Source organism: Oenanthe melanoleuca, chromosome 6 (assembly GCF_029582105.1).
Source record: "Oenanthe melanoleuca isolate GR-GAL-2019-014 chromosome 6, OMel1.0, whole genome shotgun sequence".
Taxonomy (NCBI): Eukaryota; Metazoa; Chordata; class Aves; order Passeriformes; family Muscicapidae; genus Oenanthe; species Oenanthe melanoleuca.
The window spans coordinates 17,038,149-17,065,500 of record NC_079340.1 but is presented as its reverse complement, the minus strand read 5'-3'; the positions used below and the strand labels follow the sequence as shown (position 1 = coordinate 17,065,500).

The 27,352-nt window shown below is 40.5% G+C and overlaps 2 protein-coding genes across 9 annotated transcripts; both read right to left on the bottom strand.

Annotated features, from left to right (window-relative positions):
- Window positions 1-348: 348 nt before the first annotated feature.
- Window positions 349-27,351, bottom strand: LOC130254616 (beta-microseminoprotein-like). 8 transcript variants are annotated; one of them, XR_008840784.1, is made up of 9 exons: window positions 19,811-19,914; window positions 16,709-16,823; window positions 15,920-16,019; window positions 14,990-15,092; window positions 14,331-14,435; window positions 3,369-5,558; window positions 2,603-2,717; window positions 1,813-1,912; window positions 349-985 (listed from the first exon to the last, which is right to left on the bottom strand). XR_008840784.1 is itself a non-coding variant. In XM_056494329.1 (5 exons), exons 2-5 carry the CDS (start codon window positions 16,709-16,711, stop codon window positions 14,694-14,696), a joined length of 336 nt encoding a protein of 111 aa, XP_056350304.1. In that variant the 5' UTR covers window positions 16,712-16,823; window positions 19,811-19,914; the 3' UTR covers window positions 14,470-14,693. The 8 variants fall into 8 exon arrangements, 1 of the variants encoding a protein (XP_056350304.1); XR_008840786.1 differs by lacking the exons at window positions 14,331-14,435; window positions 14,990-15,092; window positions 15,920-16,019; window positions 16,709-16,823; window positions 19,811-19,914 and adding an exon at window positions 19,139-19,416 and having other exon boundaries at window positions 3,369-5,542; XM_056494329.1 differs by lacking the exons at window positions 349-985; window positions 1,813-1,912; window positions 2,603-2,717; window positions 3,369-5,558; window positions 14,331-14,435 and adding an exon at window positions 14,470-14,823.
- Window positions 5,665-10,541, bottom strand: LOC130254614 (beta-microseminoprotein-like). Its single transcript, XM_056494327.1, has 5 exons — window positions 10,134-10,541; window positions 9,898-10,012; window positions 7,423-7,522; window positions 6,930-7,032; window positions 5,665-6,045 (listed from the first exon to the last, which is right to left on the bottom strand). The coding sequence occupies exons 2-5, from the start codon at window positions 9,898-9,900 to the stop codon at window positions 5,916-5,918; spliced, it is 336 nt and encodes a 111-aa protein (XP_056350302.1). The 5' UTR covers window positions 9,901-10,012; window positions 10,134-10,541; the 3' UTR covers window positions 5,665-5,915.
- Window position 27,352: the final 1 nt, after the last annotated feature.

The window sequence follows — 27,352 nt, the reverse complement described above, 5'->3', positions numbered from 1 at the left end:
GTGTTGGGTGATGACATTGATGATAATAAGGGCAAATATGGGAGAAAGAGGATGATGGTCTCTCGCCCTAACTGGTTTTTCTGAGGTGAGAGCAGTACAGATCTTACCAAAATTCAATGCACCTGAAATTGGAGCCATTGCACAGCATGTCCCAAACTGTGCATAAATTGAATCTGATAATGGATTCTGACACCTGGCTGGAAGAGATCCTGTAAAGCCTGACAGGGGCTTGTGCCAGGATACTGATGCTCAGCATGTCAGAGTAGAAAGCCGAGTGTATTTTCTTCTCAGAGAAGGTTCTATTTCCCCATGTCACTGGAAAATCAAATCATCAATATGAAGCATCTATTGATGTTTCATATTAGTTTATTGTAGTGAACAAATGCAGTAATGACAGGAATGAGACACTGTATCTGATTATGCATCTTGTAAACTGAATTGGGTCAATTCAGAGGTTACAACGAGCAACTGAAGTGCTCTCTTTTTCAGATTATCCCGTGTCATGGTGCTTCTCTGTGAATGCAAATCCTCTGTGGGAGGAGAGGAGTTCCACAGTGCAGAGAGATTTGGAGCAGCTGTTATCCCGCAAGAGCAAAGGAACAAAACTTAGAGGGATCATCCTTCTGCACCACAACAGACTGACAGCGCTTTCTGTCGAAAATGACTTTACATTTCTCTTTGTTGTAACGTTGGGGATATAGACTGCTGTCAGTGGCAAAGAGAAAGCAAATAGAAAGCAAATGTTAGTTTCAGAGCTTCCACTAGCTCTGTGACATGGATCAGAAAATGCTCTCTTGTGCCCTTACAGACCCATTTATCCCCAGCAAGGGAAAGCTGCAATCATCCTACAGGCAATAATGGTACCAAGAAGTTCAAACTTACAGGGAACAGCATTGCAGTGCATATTTGTCACAGTAACATGTATGGCAATTTTCTGTCCTCTCAATGCGTCCAAAGGGATAGATTTTTCCATTCATCATACAGCCTGCATGAGACAGCAGCAAAACACAATATGTTCTTTAAGCCTCCACCCAAAGGCTGAAGAGTTTAAAAATTATTTCAGTTTTCTGAAAATATCATTCCAGACAATAGAAACGTGCAAGGATTTGGGGTTTACTCCCTTGACTCTTCAATGAGCTCCACACATTGGAGAAGTAATAGCAACCCACCACTAATTGCAATAATATTGCTGCAACTGTTGGCTGGAAAGGCTGAGCTGGAACAGAGATTAGGCAGAGCAAAAGGAATAAAATATGTATTTATTGAAAGGATACACCTTGGGCAGTTCAAGTACCTGGCCAGGGCTACACCCAAATCAAATCCAAGATGGATTCTGGTCACAAGATTTACACTTCTTTTTTAAAGTTTTGGTTCATCTATAAATTCGGGTCAATTATCCAACTACAGCCCCAGGTTATGAAGTATCAGCCCCCTGGCTTGCCTCCTTTCCCTCACTGTTTTTTGTGCTATTTTGGGTACCACTTGTCCTTGATTCTTCAGGTAGAAAGGAATTGTTTTGTCTAACTACCCCATGAAGAAACCTTACTAACACTTGTTATGATGTTTCAGGGTTACACACTAAGCAGCAGAGATTCTGAAGAATATAAAAGCTAAAACCCAAGTCATCACAACTATACACAGCCCAGGGGAAGGTTTTGTTTTTCCCCGACTTTTGGCAACTTGCTCCAGAGTACCCCATTTGTGGTTTTGCAATGTCTCCCCCTCCCTTGTATTTTGAGCCCTTCCTGGCAGATCCATATAGAGCCAAGTTATAATAGAGCAATCAGGTCGGAGAAACTTCCTTGTTCCTACCTTTTTGGGGCCATCCTGGCTCTCGAAGTGCAGTAAAGCATTGTGCATCACCCAGGGTCACAATGCTGCCCATTGCAACAAAGAAAGCCAGAAAGCTCCTCTGTAGAGAGAAAGATGAGCAGGGTAATTTCTCCCTTTTATCAATCAACAAACTGTAGAAACTACTGCCTGCTCCGGAGAACCACTGCTGTTTCGGATATGTTCACAATTACTTCTTGATGTCTGTACGTTTGGGATTACCTGAGCTCAAATAACAGCAAAACTAGACCAAGTGACTTTTATCTGTTTATCATTACCTAACTGTTGATTCAGATTCTGCAAACACCTTTGGAAGCTCAAAGAGCTGGAACAGGACATAATTTGAGGCATCAGAAATGAAGAACAGAAAAAATACACAGACAAAACATAAACCTTTTTCCTTTCTAAAAGGACTATATTTAAAATTGTATTTCACATTTTAAAGACTTAAAAGCGTGGTCCTAAATGTTTCAAAATTCTGGGTGTTTTCATAAACATTTCTGAGGAAACAATAACAACAAGTGAAAGACTAAGAAATATCTGTTAGGGTTTCTTGCAAAAAATTACAATGCAAAGAACAACATTGACAATAATCTTCACAGAGGTGTCTTCCTGTCCTTGCATCTTACAGGTTTGAACTACAATATAGCCACATTTAAAATGTGTCACTAGATGATTCTCTCAAATGCTCTCCTTTTGCACCTTTAAAGCAAACACTTGTCAGCATCCCCATTACAAAATAAACCCAAAACAATCTAAACCTTTGACTTACCATTGTGGAAACCTTGGCTTCCAAAGAGCTTTAAGTTCCCAGAGAAAGCTGGAGCTCTTTATGTGGAATTAGGGAGCAAAGGTTTTATGATGCCTTTATGTTGTGCAATTCAAATCTGGGAGGAGGGAAAAAACGAGCTGCTCAATGAAAATTCAGTCATTATGTAATATCCAAAAATATCTTTGAAATGTTTCCAGCTGGCAATGAGAGAATGTTTGGTTTTGTAGAGCATTGACCTGAGTAAATTTTTGTGTCCAGAACTTGTGATTCCTTGGAAGCATTATGAATCAAAAAAATGCCTTTCTGATGGAATACAAGTATTGATACCTAAGCTATCCATACAGTATTATCCAGCTACGTGATTTTCAGGCTGGGCAGAGATGCATGCCAAATCCCTCTTGTTCTCAGAGTGCTGGACCATGCTGAGTAGTGCAGTAGGTATTGAAGGTGACTAGGGAGGTCCATGGAGGTCCAGTGCTCTGACCCAGGAAGCTGCCAACCTGCCCAGAGACAGGGGCCCACAAGGGACAGCCTTCTAAAAGGGTCTTCTGGCAGGACTCCTAGCAGCCAGAATTCCAGTTGTGCAATTCCACAGCAATTCCCTCACTGTCCAGCAGCTCTGTGAAGGGGGCCAGGGACAACTGCTCCCTAGAGAACTGGGGGAAAAGCAAGGGTGGTACCAAGGGGGAAAGACCAATGGGTTACAGAGAATTAACATGGGCACTAAGGCATGGTGGGGTCACTGAAGGCTTTGAGAACAGCTCACCATGGAAAGGGAGGATGTGCCAACTTAAGGGGTGTCTCTGCAGGGGAGGGATGAGAGAAGATAATCACAGCCCACTGAAGGCACATCCCATTGAAGGAACATCCCTCCAGGGCAGGGCTGCAGGCTGAGCCAAGACAGGGGCATTGGCCTGCACAGGGTATTAACAGCCAATGGAGCTTTTGCCAGGTCTTTGCATCATCATGGTCAGTGCTGTGGTGTGCACTGGAAGATAACCAAAGGTTAATGTTCACTTCCAGGATCAAAACCTCCTAGCATTGAGACGTTAGCTGAAGCTGGATCCCATTACAACATCTCTTTCTCCTCCACCAAAATAAGATATAAGATAACCAATAATATAAGTTTCATAAATTTTAGAAGTAATTTTTCGTAACTTAATTTGTGAGGCTTTGATGGGGAATAAAATGAAGAAAAGCCAAAATGTTGCTATGTCACATGGCATATTTCCAGGGTTTAACTAACTGGATATTAATCTTAAAGTCTGCACCTCTCAATGCTGCCAATTACAAAGTAATCCATTAGGAAACTCCAAGCTTTTGTTTCTTAAATTCTGGGGTTTTGTTTTTTTTTAATAAAAGAAATTAAATAAACTAATAAATTCTGAAAACCAGATTTTTATCAAGAATCTGTTCTATGAGCTACTTAGGTAGGAAGACTTTGATCTCTATGCTCAAAATATTGCTTCCTTAAAAAGATGGGGCTCTTTTTTCCTTAACCAAGAACATTCCTTCAGGTGCATCAGCTGAAGCTGTGCTCTCTGTAATTTTGATATGAACTAGCATAAAACCAGAAAAGTCATTCAGGACAAGTCTCAAATCTGTTCCTCTCCTGAAGAACACAAAAACCTTTTGGGCAAAACTTACTTTAGAACATTAAGCAACATGAGAATGTATGTTTTCACATAGTCCATTTAGAGGAATGATAGGATGGAATCAGTGAATGCACATCAAGATTTTTAAAAGGCATATGCTAATGTCTCCACTGGAAAAAGCTGAGCTGACTCTTTATTCTGACACCTCATATTTTTCATCTTTACAGGAAGCAGTTAAACAGAAACACTGAGCTATTGACTGATATCCAGATATCCAGCTACAGCACTTTAAGAGAACTTTCAAAGGTGAAGTGTGTAATACCAGTACCTGCAAAATACTTGGATATTTTTCACCCAAACAAAGTATGTTATGTGCAGGTCTTAGAAACCTTAAAAGAAGTTCATAATCAAATTACCAAAGCCAAGGAAAAAACACCACATTACGTCTTTCTGATTTTAATAATGGCTCATGGAGCTTGAGATAGATTGCCCTGTGAAGGAAACAGCCCTGTTGAATAAATGGGGATTGACACTTGACTGGGGACCAAGTGAGGATCCCTGCACTAAGAATGCTCAGCTGTGTGGAACCTCCTACTTTCACAAGACAAATATTGACTGTGATTATGGAACTACATTAAACAATCCACTTGTTTGGGAAGGTGTGTTTCTGTTCAAACCATGGAACACTTAACTACAGACTGCTGTGGATTTTTAACATCCAATTCTGGAGTGGAGGACTCCATGTAGAAGCAGCATTTAACAGGGTTTTGTTGTCTGCTCTCATATATGTGGGCAGATGTAGGACACTAGGCATTGCCAGGTGGGTGATTTGATTCCCAAGTCCTGCTTGCAAGCTGAGCTTCATTCCCCTGTGAATGTGGGCAGTTGTTGTACTGAGGAGACAGAAGGCATCTGCATTCTTAGCACCTCAAGCTCTGCTGCCATCAGGAAGCATGTGTCCAGGGGCTGCTCTGGATCTCCTTTTCAGAGTGGCTGAGAACCACTAAAGCAGCACAGTGTGTGTAGGCTTTCAGGATCAGGGCTTGGCAGAGGACAAGTCAGAGTATCAGAGTTTAAACATTGGAACATTGCTGTACACTTCAGGTGTGCTCACAGTGGTCAATGGACATGAACAGTCACTGCCAACATTGGGTGATGACAGTGATGAAATTAAGGGAAAAAATGGGAAAAAAAGGGAAAGAGGATGATGATCTCTCATCCTCACTGATTTTTCTGAGGTGAGAGCAGCACAGGTCTTACCAAAAGTCCCTGCACTCTGAATAGAAGCCATTGCAGAGCATGTCCCAAATAGTGCATCACTTCAAACAGATAATGGATTTTGAACCTGGCTGCAAGAGAACCTGTAAAGTCTGACAGGCTACTGATGCACAGCATGTCAGAGTAGAGATCCAAATTCATTTCTTGCTCAAAGAAGGTGCTATTTCCACATGTCAATGCAAAACGGAATTTACCATGAAGGAGCATTTATTGATGTTTCATCTCATTTTATTGTAGTCAACAATGCAGAAATGACAGAAATTACACACTCTGTCTGATTATGCATCTTGGAAAGTGAATTAGGTCAATTAGTAGGTTGCGGAACAGATACTAAAGTTTTCTCTTTTATGAGATTATCCCGTGTCTTGGTGCTTCTCTGTGATGGCAAAGCATCTGTAGGAAGGAGATGAGTTCCACAGTGCAGAGGCTTGGAGCAGGTGTTAGCCCACACGAGCATAGACAAAACAGGCCTTGGAGGGGTCGTCCTTCTGCACCACATCATAGTCACAGCGCTCCTTGTTAAAAACAACTTTACATTTCTTTTTGTCATAAGCAACAGGAGTATGAAAGCTGTCAGTGGCAAAGAGAAAAAAAATGTTAGCTTGAGAGAAGCAAAATTTTCAATACTTTAGTTATTATAGCCTCAGGTATGTCTGAATGAGAAAGGTCTGAAACCATGGCTAAGGGCAGCTGAGCCAGCTTGAGTCCCACACAGCAGCAGCTTCCAGAGCCTCAGATGATGCCTTCCCTCTGCACTGCACTGTGGGGATATACTGGGATTCTCAGCACTAGCAAAGGGATTTCTAGCCCAGCAGTCTGCACTGTGAGATAAGCATGGGCTTGGCATTTTTCTCTGTTTTCCTTTAATTTTTTATTATTTCGAGTTTGCATAGGATGTGGTGGCTGCTCCCTGATAGACTGTGCCACCTAAACAAAGATAATCATCAAGGCATTCTAGACCTTTGAGGAAGCAGGAGAGGAGGAAAGGAGGGTGCTGGAGAGATACTTCAGAGCAGAGATTTGTGACATTACATTTAGCATATTCACTGGAGAAAAGCATCTCAGGAAAGGGATTCAGATCATCATAAGCTCTTTAAGGATATATCACTTAAGTCATTCCTCCTTACCCCCACTTTCAGATAATGAAAAACTTAACTCCACTTAACTCCACTTAACTCCAGTGAAAGTGGTATTTACAAGTTCTTTGAAAACTAAAGCAGAGCACCGACTGGATGTGCCTGGAATAACTTGTGTCCCCTCCCAATCAGCAGAAAATGAGCCAAGGCAAACACAGCTGAGGATCCAAACAATCAAGAGTTCTATGTGGCTTCCACTAGCTCTGTGACATGGATCAGAAAAGGCTCTCTTGAGCCTTTACAAACCCATTTATCCCCAGCAATGGAAACCTGCAATCATCCTACAGGCAATGATGGTACCAAGAAAGTCAAACTTACAGGGCACAACATTCCAATCCATCTTTGTCACAGGAACACCTGTAGCAATCCTCTGTCCTCTCAATGCGTCCAAAGGGATACAGTTTTCCATTTACCATACAGCCTGCAGGAGACAGCAGCAAAACAGAAAGTGTTCTTTAAGCCTCCACCCAAAGGCTGAAGAGTTTAAAAAGCATTTCAGATTTTCTGAAAATGTAGTTCCAGGCAAAAGTATAGTTCAAGGATTTGGGGTTTTACTCTCTCGACTCCTGAATGAGCTCCATGTACTGGAACAGCAATAGAATCCCACCAATTGCAATAACATTGCTGCAACCATACACAGCCCAGGGGAAGACTTTGTTCCTCCCCTACTTTTGGCAACTTGCTGCTGGAGCTCCCTATTTGTGATTTTGCAATATCTTCCCCCTCCTTGTATTTTTACCCTTCCTGGCAGCTCCACATAGACACAAGTTGCAACAGAGCAACCAGATCAGAGAACCTTACTTTTTCTTACCGTTTTGGGCCTCCTCTGGCTTGTACATTTTTCTCCAGCAGTATGCATCACCCAGGGCTACTATGATGCCCATTGCAAGAAGGAAAGTCAGAAAGCTCTTCTGTAAAAATAACAAGGAGTCATTCCATGCATTTTAATCCACTTTGATTAGCTCTGTTTTCAAAAGCTGTCACTGAGCCTGAATCAAAATTGGAAAGAGCCTTTTCTGTACGTGAGCATAGTTGCAAAGTACACTCCAGATACTTCTCTGCATTGATGACTTTTTCATGTAGGTGGGAAGATACAAAATGGCATGATATTACCATGTCAGAAGAATTACTCCCTGCTAAAATTCAGCCTCTAGAAATCACACTAAACTCCAATTGTATTAAAAATTTGAAAGCCCTGTCAGGCGCTTGTCTGTGCTTTATTTATTGCCTTTGAGTCAGCTTTATCCATTTCTCCAGAACATCTTTGTAGAGCATCCCTTTGCTCCAGTTTTGGGTACAGCAATACCTTCATATTTTGCAATGGAGAGGAGATATCAGATCTAAATCTGTTCCAGTAGGTTTCTTGACACAGTTAGCTGGTTAGAGAAGAGAGAGATAAATGTGTGTCTTTGGGCAAAATTCAAGTGCTGTACGTTGTACTTAGCATCACCTGGGCCATCTTGTCAAACCATGCAGACACAGGCTGGGACTTGACACAGGGTGCAGCTCCTTTTGTCTAGTGGGGGAACAGCTAAGCATCTGTAAGAGGCCTTCAGATACGTCCCCTGGCACCTGCTGAACATCCAGACCTTTTTTTGAAAAGGCCTGCATGACCTTGTAATGATGGTTGTTCTGGGGTGGACAGACTGGAGAAGCAGGAGAGAGCTCAGGTTTGTTTTGATGGGTTGCTCCAGCTGAAGAACTTAAAGGAAAAGTTTAGGAATAGCCAGAGACTGAGAAGCAATGGAAGAAGCTATTTAAAATTTTTTGATAGCACTTGCAGATTAGCAAGAAGGGATTTAAAATGAGTAGATCATTCCAAGTTACTGTTCTGAACTTTGGAAACTATTACTGAGGCTGTTGCTGCTTGAAACTGGGTTTAAAATAGCAGTGAGAGGCTTGGCTTACTTGAATCACAATGCCTTGAGACACTGAAAGGTTCTGAGCCTCAGGCAGGAGGTGAGCCAATGAGAAACTCCTCTGTCTGCTGTGGAAAAAACTTGGTATTTTAATCCTTGATGTCCTGCTTCCTTATGGGACTGAGTGAGTGACATTTAGAGTGTAGTGAAAGCAAGGATGAGGAGGGTTTATGGAGTCATCTTGGAAGGGGTAATGCTTCATTTTTGTTGTGGTTCTGTGATGTGGAGTTCCTGAGGCTTTAGGCAAGAATAGAGACAGTTGTCAGGCTGATCACCATAGCCAGAATGAGAGAAGTTAAAGGGAAAGACTGAAACTCCTAAAGTGTTCTATTCTGTGGTGCCTGGGTCATGTGTTTGCAACAACACAGATAGTCCATGCCATGTCACTCATATCTTTATAGAAAATACAAAAATCCTTCATTTGTTAGGGTGTCTTTTCTTAATGTTTCACCATTTCCTCCTACCATTTTCCTTATCATGCTATTCCTGGAAATGCCAGTCACGTGAGCTTGGGCATGCTTCTTTCTCTAAAGATCACAGTTTGAGACATTCCACAGAAACTAAACAGAAACATAAGAGCACCTCTGTGGTGTTCAGTCAGGTGTGTGAATGTGCTTTATGCTGCAACAAGCAAAGGATTTGTCAGGTAAGTAACAGAAACATAGCAATGAAGGTTAAGCAGAGAAAGAAATGGTAATTTCTCCCATTTATGAATCAACATGTATTATAGAAAGTACTGCCTGCTCTGTAGAACCTCTGCCATTCCTGAGATGCTCATCAAAAGTAGTTCTTTTTATCTGTACTTTTGGGATTACATGAGCATAAATTACAGGAAAACTATGGCATAAGACTTTGTTGGTCTATTTCTCATTACCTAACTGTTGATTTAGGTTCTGCAAACACCTATGGAAGCCAAAAGAGCTGGAACAGGAGACAATTTTTGGAATCACAAGTGAAGAACAGAAAAAATGCACAGACAAAATATCCATTTTTTCCTTTCTGAAATGACTGTATTTTTAACAGCACCTCACATTTGTCAGTTTAAAAATCATACACCTAAATGTTTCAAAATCCTGAATGTTTGACAAACATTTCTGAGGAAAGGATAACAGCAAATAAAAATGAAAATAGATGTCTCTTACAATTATTTGCATAGAATTATGATTCAAATAACATAAATTCTATAAATCTTCACAGAGGTGACTTCCTGTCCTTGCATCTTACAGGTTTGAACTACAATATAGCCACATTTAAAATGTGTCACTAGATGATTCTCTCAAATGCTCTCCTTTTGCACCTTTAAAGCAAACACTTGTCAGCATCCCCATTACAAAATAAACCCAAACCAATCTAAACCTTTGACTTACCATTGTGGAAACCTTGGCTTCCAAAGAGCTTTAAGTTCCCAGAGAAAGCTGGAGCTCTTTATGTGGAATTAGGGAGCAAAGGTTTTATGATGCCTTTATGTTGTGCAATTCAAATCTAGGAGGAGGGAAAAAACAAGCTGCTCATTGCAAATGCAGTTATTTTGTAATATCCAAAGAAATGTCTGAAATGTTTCCAGCTGGCAATGAGAAAATGTTTGGTTTTGCAGAGCACTGACCTGAGTAAATTTTTCTGTCCAGAACTTGTGATTCCTTGGAAGCATTATGAATCAAAAAAATGCCTTTTTGATGGAATACAAGTATTGATACCTAAGCTATCCATACAGTATTATCCAGCTAGGTGATTGTCAGGCTGGGCAGAGATGCATGCCAAATCCCTCTTGTTCTCAGAGTGCTGGACCATGCTGAGTAGTGCAGTAGGTATTGAAGGTGACTAGGGAGGTCCATGGAGGTCCAGTGCTCTGACCCAGGAAGCTGCCAACCTGCCCAGAGACAGGGGCCCACAAGGGACTGTCTTCTAAAAGGGTCTTCTGGCAGGACTCCTAGCAGCCAGAATTCCAATTGTGCAATTCCACAGCAATTCCCTCACTGTCCAGCAGCTCTGTGAAGGGGGCCAGGGACAACTGCTCCCTAGAGAACTGGGGGAAAAGCAAGGGTGGTACCAAGGGGGAAAGACCAATGGGTTACAGAGAATTAACATGGGCACTAAGGCATGGTGGGGTCACTGAAGGCTTTGGGAACAGCTCACCATGGAAAGGGAGGATGTGCCAACTTAAGGGGTGTCTCTGCAGGGGAGGGATGAGAGAAGATAATCACAGCCCACTGAAGGCACATCCCATTGAAGGAACATCCCTCCAGGGCAGGGCTGCAGGCTGAGCCAAGACAGGGGCATTGGCCTGCACAGGGTATTAACAGCCAATGGAGCTTTTGCCAGGTCTTTGCATCATCATGGTCAGTGCTGTGGTGTGCACTGGAAGATAACCAAAGGTTAATGTTCACTTCCAGGATCAAAACCTCTTAGCATTGAGACCTTAGCTAAAGCTGGATCCCATTACAACATCTCTTTCTCCTCCACCAAAATAAGATATAAGATAATCAATAATATAAGTTCCATAAACTTTAGAAGTAATATTTCCTCACTTCATTTGTGAGGCTCTACTGTGTAATAAATTGAAAAAATCCAAAATATTTCTATGTCACATGGCACATTTCCAGGCTACAACAGACTTGATATTGATCTTCATGTCTGCACCTCTCAGTGCTTCTAATTACAGAGTAATCCATTACAAAACTCCAAGCTCTTTTGTTTCTTAATTTTTTATTTTTTTTTTTCAATAAATAACATATAAATAAACCCATACATTCTGAAAACCCAGTTTTTATCAAGAAGCAACTCTATGGGCTGCTTAGGTAGGAAGTATTTGATCTATATGCTTAAAATATTGCTTCCCTAAGAAGTTGTAGCTGTTTTTTCCCTAATCAAGAACACTTCTTCAGGTGCATCAGCTGAGGCTGTGCTCTCTGTAATTTTGAGATTGTTATAGATAATAAAGTTTCAGCCGAATTAAAATATAACCAAAATAAGGGATAATTTCTTTTGCGACCGGAAATACGGTCCTGGATAGCCACAATGGCAAAGGACAGCCCCGAGCCCGGGGTCAGCACCGGGTGGGCACACCCGGATCCGATCCCCAGCCCATCGGATCCCCCAGTGCTCACACAGCCGCCTTGGGCAGTCCCGTGTTTATACAGTCTCTCCTGGCCTGGAGCAGAGGTCTTTCTTTTTTTTTCGTTGTTTTGCATATTCATGTGTTTTTCTTTCGCTGCGTTGGGCTGGACAAAACCATGTCTTGGAAATGATGAATTTTGATGAGTGCAGATCTTGGTGTACGGGAAGCCAGCACTGAGATGTAGCTCTGCTGAAGGCTGTGATTATCTTAATCATCGCTACTTGGGTGCTCATCGCTCGGGTGTTTCCTGGACAGTTTCCCGGAGGACTATCTCCCTTGGGGCTATGTCTCTTTACTTGTTCATCCGAGCTCTTCAGCTTTTGTTTGCGGTCACAATGTTGCAATGAAGCAATCTCTGTCCCTCCCTCCACGGTTTTTTGGTTTCCAAGTTTCTTTATTATTTTATTCATGGAAACATTATTTATTTCACATTAATTTACAAACTAACACAAATTACAACATAGTCTATATTACAAAATTAATTAGCAGAAAACCAGAAAAGTCATTCCGGTATTAAACCTCTTCCTCTCTTGAAGAACACAAAAACCTTTGGGGCAACACCAGAATGTGTGTTTTCACATGCTCCATTTAGAGGAATCATAGGGTGGAACCAGTGAATGCTTATCAAGATTTTTAAAAGGCACATGCAAATGTCTCCACTAGAAAAAGCTGAGTTGACTCTTCATTCAGACCCCTCACATTTTTCATCTTTACAGAAAGCAGTTGTACAGAAACAATGAGATATTGATAGATATCCAGATACCCAGCCTGCAGCACTTTAAGAGAACTTTCAAAGGTGAAGTGTGTAATACCAGTACCTGCAAAATACTTGGATATTTTTCACCCAAACCAAGGTATGTTACTTGCAGGTCTCAGAAACCTTAAAAGAAGTTCATAATCAAATTACCAGAGACAGATAAAATACACCACATTAAACATTTCTGATTTTAATAATGGCTCACGGAGCTTGAGATAGATTGCCCTGTGAAGGAAACAGCCCTGTTGAAAAAATGGGGATTGCCACTTGACAGGGGACCAAGTGAGGATCCCTGCACTAAGAATGCTCAGCTGTGTGGAACCTCCTACTTTCACAAGATAACAGATTTCCTGTGATCATGGAACTTCATTAAACAATCCACTTGTTTTGGAAGGTGTGTTTCTGTTCAAACCATGGAACACTTAACTACAAACTGTTGTGGATTTTTAACATCCAATTCTGGAGTGGAGGACTCCATGTAGAAGCAGCATTAACAGGGTTTTGTTGTCAGCTCTCATATATGTGGGCAGATGTAGGACACTAGGCATTGCCAGGTGGGAGATTTGATTCCCAAGCCCTGCTTGCAAGCTGAGCTTCATTCCCCTGTGAATGTGGGCAGTTGTTGTACTGAGGAGACAGAAGGCATCTGCATTCTTAGCACCTCAAGCTCTGCTGCCATCAGGAAGCATGTGTCCAGGGGCTGCTCTGGATCTCCTTTTCAGAGTGGCTGAGAACCACTAACGCAGCACAGTGTGTGTAGGCTTTCAGGAACAGGACTTGGCAGAGGACAAGTCAGAGTTTCAGAGTTTAAACATTGGAACATTGCTTTAAACTTCAGGTGTGCTCACAGTGGTCAATGGACATGACCAGTCATGGTCATGCCAATTGTTGGGTGGTGACATTGATGGAAATAAGGGAAACCATGGGAGAAAGTGGATGATGATCTCTCACCCTCACTGATTTTTCTGAGGTGAGTGTAGTTCAGATCTTACAAAAGTCTCTGCAGCATGGATTGGAGTAAGTGAGTTGGGGGTATTGGAATTCTTAAGAGAGAAATCAGGGTACCTGGATTGAATTAAAGTCTTTGGATGGAATGAAGTATGTTAAGCCACTCACACGTGAAGTAGAGCTGTAAGTTTAAGTTTTAGGATAGGTAAGTGAGTCAGTAAGTTTTAATATGAGTTCTAATGCCTTTAGTAAGTGAGTGGTTCAAATGCCAGAGTCGATGTGTGAGTTTTGGTGAAGGCTGAAAAGCATACTTATGTTTTCAGTGGAGGCTCCAGGAGTGTAGTTTTAGACAGTGCTTGGACATAATACAGCTATAGTAAGAATATTGTTTACATTTCTTTTCAGACAGAACAAGATAGGTTGTATGGATAGTCTATACGTAACCTGGCGTGCTAAGAGACTGGAATTCTTATAGGTTAAGGAGTGGTGGTCTGACTTTGTGTCTTAGATTGTTGGGAAAATTCTATATAGGACTATGTATTGGGGAGAGCTGAGGCTTTTGCATTTTGCTTTTTTGTTTTGCTACTGCTTTTTGCCACTGCCATTTGCTTTTGCTTTGCTTTGCTCTCTCGCTGTCATCATCAGCACCCAAGAAGAAAGGAGCTGCCGCAGCAACATCAGCTTCCCAGGACCCTGACAAGGGCAGCTTCTGCTTCTGTCTGGGACTTTATACCAAAACCTAGCATGGACTTTGCTGTCTGTGACTGTGCCTTCTGAGAATGATGTGCTTCCATAATAAATAACCTTTAGCACCATTTAGATGCTTCACTCATTTAAGAAAATAACCTGACTAATATGGTGCCTAGAGCACTGGAGGACCTAACCTTTCACACCATGAATAGGAGCTATTGCAAAGCATGTTCCAAATAGTGCATCTCTTCAAACTGATAATGGATTTTAACACCTGGCTGGAAGAGAACCTGTAAAGCATGACAGGGTCTCCTGCCAGGCTACTGATGGACAGCATGTCAGAGTAGAGAGACAAGTGCATTTCTTTTTCAAAGAAGGAGGCATTTCTCATGTCACTACAAAAAACAAATCATCAATATGAAGCATCTATTAATGTTGCATCTCAATTTATTATAGTCAACAAATGCAGTAATGACAGGAATGAGACACTCTATCTAATCATGCACCTTGTAAGCTGAATTAGAACAATTAGGAGGTTCCAAGCAAGCTAATGAAGTGCTCTCTTTTAGGAGATTTTCCCATGTCATGGTGATTCTCATGGCAAAGCAATTGTGGGAAGGAATTCCACAGAGCAGAGAGGTTTAGAGCAGGTATTAGCCCATACGAACAACAAAAGAACACTCCTTAGAGGGGTCATCCTTCTGCACCACATCATAGTCACAGCTCTTTCTCTTGAAAATGACTTTACATTTCTCTTCATCGTAATGAGGGGGATGTATCATGCTGTCAGTGGCAAAGAGAAAGCCAATGTTAGCTTGAGAGCTTCCACTAGCTCTGTGACATGGATCAGAAAAGGCTCTCTTGTGCCCTTTCAAACCCATTTATCCCCAGCAACAGAAAGTTGCAATCATCCTACAGGCAATGATGATACCAAGAAGTTCAAACTTACGCAGAACAGCATTGCAGTGCATATTTGTTACAGTAACATGTATAGCACATTTCTGTCTTCTCAGTGCGTCCAAAGGGATAGATTTTTCCATTCATCATACAGCCTGCATGAGACAGCAGCAAAACAGAACATGTTCTTTAAGCCTCCACTCAAAGGCTGAAGAGTTTAAAAATTATTTCAGCTTTTCCGAAAATATAATTTCAGACAATAGAAACGTGCAAGGATTTGGAGTTTATTCCCTTGACTCTTCAATGAGCTCCATGTGCTGGAGGAGCAATAGCAACTCACCACAATTGCAATAATATTGCTGCAGCTGTTGGCTGGAAAGGCTGAGCTGGAACAGAGACTAGGCAGAGCAAAAGGAATAAAATATGTATTTATTGAAAGGATACACCTTGGGCAGTGCAAGTACCTGGCCAGGGCTACACCCAAATCAAATCCAAGATGGATTCTGGTCACAAGATTTACACTTCTTTTTTAAAGTTTTGGTTCATCTATAAATTCGGGTCAATTATCCAACTACAGCCCCAGGCTATGAAGTCTCAGCCCCCTGGCTTGCCTCCTTTCCCTCACTGTTTTTTGTGCTATTTTGGGTACCACTTGTCCTTGATTCTTCAGGTAGAAAGGAATTGTTTTGTCTAACTACCCTGTGAAGAAATCTTACTAACACTTGTTATGATGTTTCAGGGTTACACACTAGGCAGCAGGGATTCTGAAGAATATAAAAGCTAAAACCCAAGGCATCACAACCATACACAGCCCAGGGAAGGTTTTGTTTTCCCCCTACTTTTGGCAACTTGCTCTGGAGCACCCCATTTGTGGTTTTGCAATGTCTTCCCCCTCTCTTTTATTTTGGGCCCTTTCTGGCAGTTCCATATAGAGCCAAGTGATAAAAGAGCCATCAGGTCAGAGAAACTTCCTTGTTCCTACCTTTTTGGGGCCATTCTGGCTCTCGAAGTGCAGTAAAGCATTGTGCATCACCCAGGGTCACAATGCTGCCCATTGCAACAAAGAAAGCCAGAGAGCTCCTCTGTAGAGAGAAAGATGAGCAGGGTAATTTCTCCCTTTTATCAATCAACAAATATTTTAGAAACTACTGCCTGCTCTGGAGAACCACTGCCCTTCTGAGATGCCCATCAAAGGTAGTTCTTGATGCCTGTAACTTTGGAATTACATGAGCACAAATTGCAGGAAAACTATGGCATAGGACTTTTATCTGTTTATCATTACCTAAATGTCGATTCAGATTTTGCAGACAACTTTGGAAACTCAAAGAGCTGGAACAGGACATAATTTCAGGATCAGAAGTGAAGAACAGAAAAAATACACAGACAAAACATAGACTTTTCTCCTTTATAAAATGACTATATTTTAAACTGTATTTCACATTTAAAAGATTTAAAAGCATAGTCCTAAAGGTTTCAAAATTCTGAGTGTTCTCACAAACATTTCTGAGGAAAGCATAACAACAAGTCAAAGACTAAGAGATATCTGTACAGTTTTTTGCAAAGAATTACAATGCAAAGAACAACATTCACAGTAATCTTCACAGAGGTGTCTTCCTGTCTTTGCATCTCGCAGGTTTGAAATATAATATAGCCACATTTAAAATGTGTCACTAGATGAATCTTGAATGCTTTCCTTTTGCACTTTTAATGCAAACACCTGTCTGTATCCCCATTGCAAAAAAGCCCAAACCAATCTAAACCTTTGACTTACCATTGTGGAAAGATTGGCTTCAAGAGAGATCCAAATTCTGAGAGAAAGCTGGAGTTCTTTATGTGGAATCAGGAAGCAAATGTTTTATGATTACTGTATATTGTGCAATTCAAGTCTGGGTGGAGGGGAAAAAAAAAAGCCTGCTCAATGAAAATAAAATTGTTTTCTAATAGCCAAAGAAATCTCTGAAATGTTTCCAGCTGGCAATGAGAGAATGTTTGGTTTTGTAGAGCATTAACCTGAGTGACTGGTTGAGTCCAGAACCTTCCTATTCCTTTGGAAGCATTATGTCTGAGGAAAACGCCTTTCTGACACAATACAAGTATTGTTAGCTAAGCTATCCATACAGTATTATCTAGCTAGGTGATTTTCAGGTGGGGCAGAAATGCATGCCAAATCCTTCCTTCTATCAGAGGGCTGGACCTTGCTGAGTAGTGCATTAGGTATTAACAGCCAATGGAGCTTTTGCCAGATCGTTGCACACTCCTGGTTAGTGCTGTGGTGTGCACTGGAAGATAACCAAAGGTACTTGGCCACTACCAGGATCAAAACCTCTTAACAATGAGACCTTAGCTGAAGCTGGATCCCATTACAACATCTCCCTTTCTACTCCACTAAAATAAGATATAAGATAATGAACTGTGTTTCATAAATTTAGGAAAAAATAGTTCCTCACCCAATTTTTGCAGCTTTACTACTAAAAAATTGGGAATACTGAAATATTTCTGTGTCACATGGCAAATTACCAGGCTAAATCAAGCAGAATTTCAATATTCCTGTCTGCACTTCTGAATGCTTCCAATTAAAAATAATCCAAACGGTAATTCCAAGTTTTTTTCTATGTTAAATTATATTTATTTGATAAATAAAATTAAAAAAAAACCCCATACATTCTGAAAACCAAATTTTCTCAAGAAACAGTCCACTGAGCTACTTAGGTAGGAAGTCTTGGATCTCTATGCTTAAAATATTCCTTCCTTAAAAAGCTGGGGCTGTTTTTTCTTAAAGCAAGAACATTCCTTCAGGTGCATCAGATGAGGCTGTGTCCTCTGTAATTTTGATATGAACTAGCATAAAACCAGAAAAGTCATTCAGGACAAGTCTCAAATCTGTTCCTCTCCTGAAGAACACAAAAACCTTTTGGGCAAAACTTACTTTAGAACATTAAGCAACATGAGAATGTATGTTTTCACATAGTCCATTTAGAGGAATGATAGGATGGAATCAGTGAATGGGCATCAAGATTTTTAAAAGGCATATGCTAATGTCTCCACTGGAAAAAGCTGAGCTGATTCTTCATTCTGACCACTCACATTTTTCATCTTTACAGGAAGCAGTTGTACAGAAACAATGAGCTATTGACTGGTATCCATTTATCCAGCTGCAGCACTTTAAGAGAACTTTCAAAGGTGAAGTGTGTAATACCAGTACCTGCAAAATACTTGGATATTTTTCACTCAAAAAAAGGTAAGGTACCTCCAGGTCTTAGAAACTTTAAAAGAAGTTCATAATCAAATTACAAAGCCAGAGAAAATATCACATTTAACATTTCTGATTTTAATAATGGTTCACAGAGTTTGAGATAGATTGCCCTGTGAAGGAAACAGCCCTGATGAATAAATGTGGATTGACACTTGACTGGGGAGCAAGTGAGGATCCCTGCACTGAGAATGCTCAGCTGTGTGGAACCTCCTACTTTCACAAGACAAATATTGACTGTGATTTTGGAACTTCATTAAACAATCCACTTGTTTGGGAAGGTGTGTTTCTGTTCAAACCATGGAACACTTAACTACAAACTGTTGTGGATTTTTAACATCCAATTCTGGAGAGGAGGACTCCATGTAGAGGCAGCATTTAACAGGGTTTTGTTGTCAGCTCTCATATATGTGGGCAGATGTAGGACACTAGGCATTGCCAGGTGGGAGATTTGATTTCCAAGTCCTGCTTGCAAGCTGAGCTTCATTCCCCTGTGAATGTGGGCAGTTGTTGTACTGAGGAGACAGAAGGCATCTGCATTCTTAGCACCTCAAGCTCTGCTGCCATCAGGAAGCATGTGTCCAGGGGCTGCTCTGGATCTCCTTTTCAGAGTGGTTGAGAACCACTAAAGCAGCACAGTGTGTGTAGGCTTTCAGGATCAGGGCTTGGCAGAGGACAAGTCAGATCATCAGAGTTTAAACATTGGAACATTGCTTTAAACTGCTCAGAGTGGGCAATGGACATGAACAGTCACTGCCGGTGTTGGGTGATGACATTGATGATAATAAGGGCAAATATGGGAGAAAAGGATGATGATCTCTCATCCTCACTGGTTTTTCTGAGGTGAGAGCAGTACAGATCTTACCAAAATTCAATGCACCTGAAATTGGAGCCATTGCACAGCATGTCCCAAACTGTGCATAAATTGAATCTGATAATGGATTCTGACACCTGGCTGCAAGAGATCCTGTAAAGCCTGACAGGGGCTTGTGCCAGGATACTGATGCTCAGCATGTCAGAGTAGAAAGCCAAGTGTATTTCCTTCTCAGAGAAGGTTCTATTTCCCCATGTCACTGGAAAATCAAATCATCAATATGAAGCATCTATTGATGTTTCATATTAGTTTATTGTAGTCAACAAATGCAGTAATGACAGGAATGAGACACTATATCTGATTATGCATCTTGTAAACTGAATTGGGTCAATTCAGAGGTTACAACGAGCAACTGAAGTGCTCTCTTTTTCAGATTATCCCGTGTCATGGTGCTTCTCTGTGAGAGGAGAGGAGTTCCACAGTGCAGAGAGATTTGGAGCAGCTGTTATCCCGCAAGACCAAAGGAACAAAACTTAGAGGGATCATCCTTCTGCACCACAACAGAGTGACAGCGCTTTCTGTCAAAAATGACTTTACATTTCTCTTTGTTGTAATGTTGGGGATATAGACTGCTGTCAGTGGCAGAGAGAAAGCAAATAGAAAGCAAATGTTAGTTTCAGAGCTTCCACTAGCTCTGTGACATGGATCAGAAAAGGCTCTCTTGTGCCCATACAGACCCATTTATCCCCAGCAAGGGAAAGCTGCAATCATCCTACAGGCAATAATGGTACCAAGAAGTTCAAACTTACGCAGAACAGCATTGCAGTGCATATTTGTTACAGTAACATGTATGGCACATTTCTGTCCTCTCAATGTGTCCAAAGGGATAGATTTTTCCATTCATCATACAGCCTGCATGAGACAGCAGCAAAACACAATATGTTCTTTAAGCCACCACCCAAAGGCTGAAGAGTTTAAAAATTATTTCAGTTTTCTGAAAATATCATTCCAGACAATAGAAACGTGCAAGGATTTGGGGTTTACTCCCTTGACTCTTCAATGAGCTCCACACATTGGAGAAGTAATTGTAACCCACCACTAATTGCAATAATATTGCTGCAGCTGTTGGCTGGAAAGGCTGAGCTGGAACAGAGATTAGGCAGAGCAAAAGGAATAAAATAGGTATTTATTGAAAGGATACACCTTGGGCAGTTCAAGAGCCCAGCCGGGGCTACACAAAAATCAAATTAAACTTGGATTCTGCTCACAAGTTTATGCACGTCTTTTTTTAAAGTTTTGGTTCATCAATATATTGGGGTCAAATATCCACCTACAGCCCCAGGCTATGAAGTCTCAGCCCCCTGGCTTGCCTCCTTTCTCTTGCCATTGTTTGTGGCTTTTGGGTACCAGTTGTACTTGAGTCTCTAGCTAGAAAAGAATTGTTTGGTCTAACTACCACGTGAAGAGAGCTTACTAACATCTAATATGATGTTTCAGGGTTACACACTAAGCAGCAGGGATTCTGAAGAATATAAAAGCTAAAACCCAAGGCATCACAACCATACACAGCCCAGGGAAGGTTTTGTTTTCCCCCTACTTTTGGCAACTTGCTCTGGAGCACCCCATTTGTGGTTTTGCAATGTCTCCCCCTCCCTTGTATTTTGAGCCCTTCCTGGCAGTTCCATATAGAGCCAAGTGATAAAAGAGCAATCAGGTCAGAGAAACTTCCTTGTTCCTAGCTTTTTGGGGCCATCCTGGCTTTCGAAGTGCAGTAAAGCATTGTGCATCACCCAGGGTCACAATGCTGCCCATTGCAACAAAGAAAGCCAGAGAGCTCCTCTGTAGAGAGAAAGATGAGCAGGGTAATTTCTCCCTTTTATCAATCAACAAATATTGTATAAACTACTGCCTCCTGGGTAGAACCTCAGCCATTCCTGAGATGCCCATCAAAGGTAGTTCTTGATGCCTGTAACTTTGGAATTACATGAGTACAAATTGCAGCAAAACTATGGCATAGGACTTTTATCTGTTTATCATTACCTAAATGTCGATTCAGATTCTGCAAACACCTTTGGAAACTCAAAGCGCTGGAACAGGACATAATTTGAGGCATCAGAAGTGAAGAACAGAAAAAATACACAGACAGAACATAGACCTTTTTCCTTTATAAAATGACTATATTTTAAACTGTACTTCACATTTATATGTTTTAAAAGCATGGTTTAAAAGCATAGATGTTTCAAAATTCTGAGTGTTTTCATAAACATTTCTGAGGAAAGGATAAATGCAAGTCAATGACTAAGGGATATCTATTAGAGTTTCTTGCAAAGAATTACAATGCAAAGAACAAAATTGACAATAATCTTCACAGAGGTGTCTTCCTGTCTTTGCATCTTGCAAGTTTGAAATATAATATAGCCACATTTAAAATGTGTCACTAGATGATTCTCTCAAATGCTCTCCTTTTGCACTTTTAATGCAAACACCTGTCTGTATCCCCACTGCAAAAAGCCCAAACCAATCTAAACCTTTGACTTACCATTGTGGAAAGCTTGGCTTCCAAAGAGCTCTAAGTTTCCCAGAGAAAGCTGGAGCTCTTTATGTGGACTCACGGAGCAAATGTTTTATGATGCCTTTATGTTGTGCAATTCAAGTCTGGGTGGAGGGGAAAAAGAGCCTGCTCAATGCAAATGTAGTTATTTTGTAATTAATATACAAAGAAATCTCTGAAATATTTCTACCTGCAAAGAGAAAATGTTTGGCTTTGTAGAGCACTGACATAAGTAAATGGTTGAGTCCAGAACTTCCTATTCCTTGGAAGCATTATGAATCAAAAAAATGCCTTTCTGATGGAATACAAGTATTGATAGCTAAGCTATCCATACAATATTTTCCAGGAAGGTGATTTTCAGGTGGGGCAGAAATGCATGCCAAATCCTTCCTGCTATCAGAGGGCTGGACCTTGCTGAGTTGTGCATTACATATTAATAGCCAATGGAGCTTTTGCCAGATTTTTCCATACTCCTGGTTAGTGCTGTGGTGTGCACTGGAAGATAACCAAAGGTACTTGGTCACTACCAGGATCAAAACCTCTTAACAATGAGACCTGAATGAGAGCTGAAGCTGGATCCCATTACAACATCTCTCTTTCTCCTCCACCGAAATAAAAAATTCCTCTCAAATCAAAACCTTGCTGTTGCTCCTGTGGAACTCTTCTGGTTTTGGCCTGAATAATCAAAGTAGAGCATATGATCTCTTTTAAATGCTCACTTTCCCAGGAAGTGAAAAATTTCAGAATGCTTATTAAGTACTCTTCTTTCTCCTGCTCCCACAACCTATTTTGAGAAAGCAATATTCACCTGTGGTCCTCCCTACATTTAAAATACTTCCTTATAGATGCTACCAAGCAATTTGAAACTCATTCCTGCGGGAGACTTATCATCATCTACAGGAAATTTAGCCTATGATTATAAGGTTTAGAGACTGAAAAAATATGCTGAATCATTTGGGACTTTGTTTAGAATAAATAAAGTACAAAGTTATATGCTTTGCAATGGTGGCAAGAAAAGTTGTCATCTTTTCCTATGCACTATACTTTACTGTGTATCAATAATAATGAATTTGACACAAGGACCTGAGCAGGAGCAAAATAAAGTAATGTACATCACAACAGAATTCCATTACGTCCCTGGAGGAAATGCTAAAGCTGAAGTCTGTGCAGGTTTGATAATTCTTTAATAAGAAAGACATAAATAATGAAAAGTTCCCAAGTATTCAATTGCCCAACTAAATACCTGACTTTTGGTTTTTTTCTGATGCAATCACTACATTTTAAAACTTCAGTTTAATGATATATTTTCATGGCCATGTTTTCACTGAAAAAATTCAGTAATTATTCTTTCTCATTCTTTGCTTCTGGCATGGTAGATAACAGCACTTTTTCATCCAACTCTTCCTCTCATCTGTGTTTACAGAGTATTGAGTCAGCTTACAACCTTTCTCAGGTGAGTACAGCAGTTTTCGTCTTCAGTTCTGTAGCACAAATTTATTTTCATTCATGCCACCCATTTCTGCACTGTCTGCAATGTGACAGTATCTCATTTCAAATCTGAATATAAAACAAGGTATAAAAGCATGCAAGCATTGTGGAAACAACCTTAGATGCTATAAAGGACATAATGCCTTTCCTGTATATGTATCCAGGCACCTCATCAGCTGTCTTAAGCACCATATTGTTCTGGATAGAAAACACTTGTTTCCATCCCTAAATTCTTCTCAAGGGCACTGTCATTAATACAAATTTTATGCTTTACAGAGTTGTTAAACAATCCTACTGTTACAAAATGAAAAAAAAAACAAAAAAAAACCAAAAAAAAACCCAAAAACCCTATCTAAAACATGAACTAAGTAAGTACAGTTTATGTTACCACCAAGATGATCAGTCTTAGTTATTATTTGGCACATTAAGTATCAGTTGCAAACTCTGTCAGTGATGGTTGTGTATCTTTTCCCAGATCTTTTGATATAAGGCCTTCATACAAATGTAGAGAAACTATGGGTAGTGTGCACCATGCTGTGTCTTGTACCACTGTAAAAGCATTCCCTTCCTTTCATCTGCTGTGTGCAGGCTTTGCTACCACCAGGTCACCCTGGGCTGAACAGCAAATTTTGTGCCAGTCCTTTTGTGACTTTTTTGATAGAGACCTCAATGCAAAAGTGGTTTTGCTTTGAAAGTGCTTGTTAGGCACAACACCTTGTTCTTCTGCCAATGATTTCTTGGCAAAGATGCCAGAGCCCTGCCAGCTGTGCTGCGGACTGTCTGCTGTAGGCTGACACTTCTGGGTGCCTTTGAATCTCCTGCCCGAGGATACACAAATCTTGCTTTAAAAGAATTTAGTCCCTTCCTAAAGTCTTAGATCTGGCTACATCTCCAGTGAATTCCTCTTTTCAATACACCATTTTTTTCAAGGACAATTGCTTCCATAGCACTGCACTAATTTCACCAGAGCATGTGGAGTTCTTAACAGGGGATTATAGGAAAGATGAGGAGGGCTGGGACAGGGCAAGGGGTAATGATTCTAAAGTGAAAGAGGGCATGTTTAGAATTGCTATTGTTAATAAATTCTTTACTGTGAGGGTGGTCAGACACAGGAATAGGTCACCTAGAGAACTTGTGGCTGCGCCATCCCTGGAAATGCTTAAGGCCAGGATGGATGGGGCTTTGAACAACCTGGCCTAGTGGAAGGTGTCCCTGCCAATGGCTGGAAGTTGGAACTAGATGATCTTTAAGGCCCCTTTCAACCCAAACAACTCTATGATTTAGTGTTCTTACTTTCCATCAAGAAAGCTGGTGTCCTTGTGGTGGATTAATACCCAGTGAGAAAGTTTTTCACAATGTTCACTCCTGATTCCATAGAACTTGGATTATCACGCAGATAAATATTTGCACAGTAAGTCATGGAGATAACTAAAGCCGCAGTATGTTGGAAACACAGTCTTTAGCTTGAATAGATTTGAAGGAAGCTGAAAAACTCCCAACTTCTGCAGCCTTTTAACTAGATCTTAGGGCTCAGGTCAAGCAAAGCACTTATGTAAATCCTTAGTTTGAGCCCTCTGGATAGTTCCATTGTCTCCAGTGGAGCCACTCTTTGTTCTCAGGCTCACACTTGATGAAAGGCTTTCCTGGGTCTAACCTGGAACCTAAGTTCACAGTCATCCTGGCTCTATCTTACTCTATCAAATGTGATACCTCAAATAATATAAGAAGTTTAATTTCTTGCTCTGTTTACAAAACTGGGAGGTTAGCACTACTTCTTTAGTTTCACATTTCAAAGTTTTGCTGAAGACTATAGTAGAAAACCATGGGACTGTGATTCGAGACTTTTTTTATTTCTTCATTCTGATTCTGACTTGATGCATGATTTTGGGTGACTCCCTTCCGTGTGTCAGAGATTTCAAGTTCCAGATCTTATGACCTAGAGGAATTCAGAAACCAGAGAAGTTTCCCTACTCCTGACACAGTAGGTATTCCTACACCTCACAAAGGATCTCCAGAGTAATGCTTGTTCTCCAAGCCCAAGATTTTACCACCATTTATGAACTTTTCAGATCAAAGAAGGATCAAACCACAAACCAATGAAGTCACATGTCTGAGTCCAGGTTATAGGTTAGCTGTTTTGCTTGGGTTTTGTTTTTCTCTCTTAATTTCTAGTTACCTGAACTGAATTTATCAGACTGGTTATTTTTTTACTGCTTGCACAACTTATTGCAGTCAATAATTTGACTCAATATAACAAGATCTTTTTAGGTGACATGGGTAATCATAGTTGCTTATTTCTTATGAGTTATAATTAATTGTTTATAGGAAACCTGATTTTGAATTCTCCAATAGGCAAGCAGTCTGTTCTGTCATTGCATTAAGCAGCAATGAACACCAAGCAGAAGGGAAAGCTCCTCTGGAGGTTTCAGGTTCCTGACAGGGTCCAGTGACAGCACATGTACTTATTTCTAGCTATAGATACTCCTCTCTACACTGTGCACCAGAGACTGAAGCATCTTCAAGCCTTCACATTTCTTGTCACCTCTGAGGCTTTTTGCAGCCTGGGGATAATGCAGGTGCTGGGACTGAGGAATTCTGGAAATTGCAGAGCTGGAACAGTCACATCTCTCTACCTTTATGCCAAGACATACAGTACTACTGAGCATGAGAGCAAGGAGTGGCCAGGGAAATGAAGAACAATGCACAACTTGTATTGGAGTTCTTTTCCATGGGATGCAGAAGCTTAACTTTTAATTGTAATTTGACTTTTTTTATGTTTGCATCCTGTTATAAGGTTATAAAAACATGCTTTCTTTCTGTTAGCTGTTGGGAAAGCTGGCTGCAGTATTCTCTTTACCTTGTAAATATTTGTGGGTTTAACCAAGTCCTAAGGCATGGCTTCAAGAATGGATGTCAGAGACATCAGCCCTGTACGGTCTTACATGTTCTGATTCTTAATCTGCAGATTAGTCCCTGATGACATATGTGATTTTTGATACTTTTATGTCACACAATCATTTAGAGAGTTCTGAGAGGAACAGCAAGTTCTTTTTCTTGCTGCTGTCTTTTCTCTAAACTTTAAACAGAACCTGTCTAAATTTCTCTCTCTAAAAGGAATTTTAGGATGAAATGGCTTTTTAACCTTGTCTGTAATGTTTAGGACAGAAAATCAGATTTTTGTTGCGCCATTCATACTCTTCTTGGCTCAGAGACTGGGGTAGCACAAATAAAAAGCTTCCCCTAAGGAACCATTCAGGTTCTATGTAGCTGTCATGCTGGGTTTTTTATGGAAACTGATCTGCAAGACCCCCACACCTGAAGCTGCCAATGCTAAGACCAGCTTCAGTGCACAAAGAGCACATTGATCTCATTTTTATAATGCACAAATTTCCATGAAAGTAGAGCATTGCATTATCAACAAAGAGGACTCACATGTCAGTGAATATGGGAAGTAACTAAAGGCAAGCTTTTCTGGTTTTTGGAATATCGCAGAGAAGAAACTATGGCAAAGTATTAAAAGGCTTTGAGAATAATTTTATATTAATCTCATCTGTGGTTTTTAACAATCTTGCTCAAGATGTTGTGAAACTAGCCTAGGTTAGTATTTTTCTAATTGTCCTGTGTTAGTTCCTGCTTTATTATCAATATATTAAAATTCTTTAAATTCTGCAAGGTTTGAAAGTCTGACCCAGTTTGGCAATGGTGTCTTGTCATAGAATCAGATAAAAATAGAGTTGAAAGGAATACTATACTTTGCTTTTAGAAGTTTCTGTGTCCCTTTCCAGTATTAGATCAATATATAAGAACTTGGAGATCTTGCCTGTTTTTTCTTATTTGAGAACTCAAGTAAGATCAATCAGTGCCCTGGTTCCTCGTGAGCGGTATCATTGTAGCCAAGTGCAGTAAATAAATAAACTCCGTGTGCGAAAATAAAGGTCTGGTTATAGCCAGTGGATTATTTAGTTACCATCTGGAAGAACAGGTTATTTTATTGCCATTTTCTTTCTCGGGAATTTACTTGTAATAAAGACCATATGAAATACAGTGGTATAACGAGGCTTTATAATTCATAGGAAAAAAAAAAAATTAGCAAGAAAAGCGGAAACTAGTGGAGATGTTTAACCTCAAAAGACCTAGGGATAACTGAATTCCAGTCCGGCAATTTGCACTGTTTACTTGCTCATGTTAGTGTCTTTTCTTCTTACAAATCCTGGAATTCTCGCATGCGTTTATTAAGGCTCATGCATTTTGAAACTAAGGAGATTTTAGTTGGCTCAGGGTAAGCCTTGCACTTACATTGGGAAGAAAAATA

What these genes read in the sequence shown, in the direction of transcription:
- LOC130254614 (XM_056494327.1), bottom strand. An exon ending in GCCAGAGGAGGCCCAAAACG is followed by an intron (nt 7,033 to 7,422) that starts GTAAGAAAAAGT and finishes TGTCTCCTGCAG; the next exon opens with GCTGTATGGTAAATGGAAAA. An exon ending in GGATTGGAATGTTGTGCCCT is followed by an intron (nt 6,046 to 6,929) that starts GTAAGTTTGACT and finishes TGCCACTGACAG; the next exon opens with CTTTCATACTCCTGTTGCTT.
- LOC130254616 (XM_056494329.1), bottom strand. An exon ending in GCCAGAATGGCCCCAAAAAG is followed by an intron (nt 15,093 to 15,919) that starts GTAGGAACAAGG and finishes TGTCTCATGCAG; the next exon opens with GCTGTATGATGAATGGAAAA. An exon ending in GCACTGCAATGCTGTTCTGC is followed by an intron (nt 14,824 to 14,989) that starts GTAAGTTTGAAC and finishes TGCCACTGACAG; the next exon opens with CATGATACATCCCCCTCATT.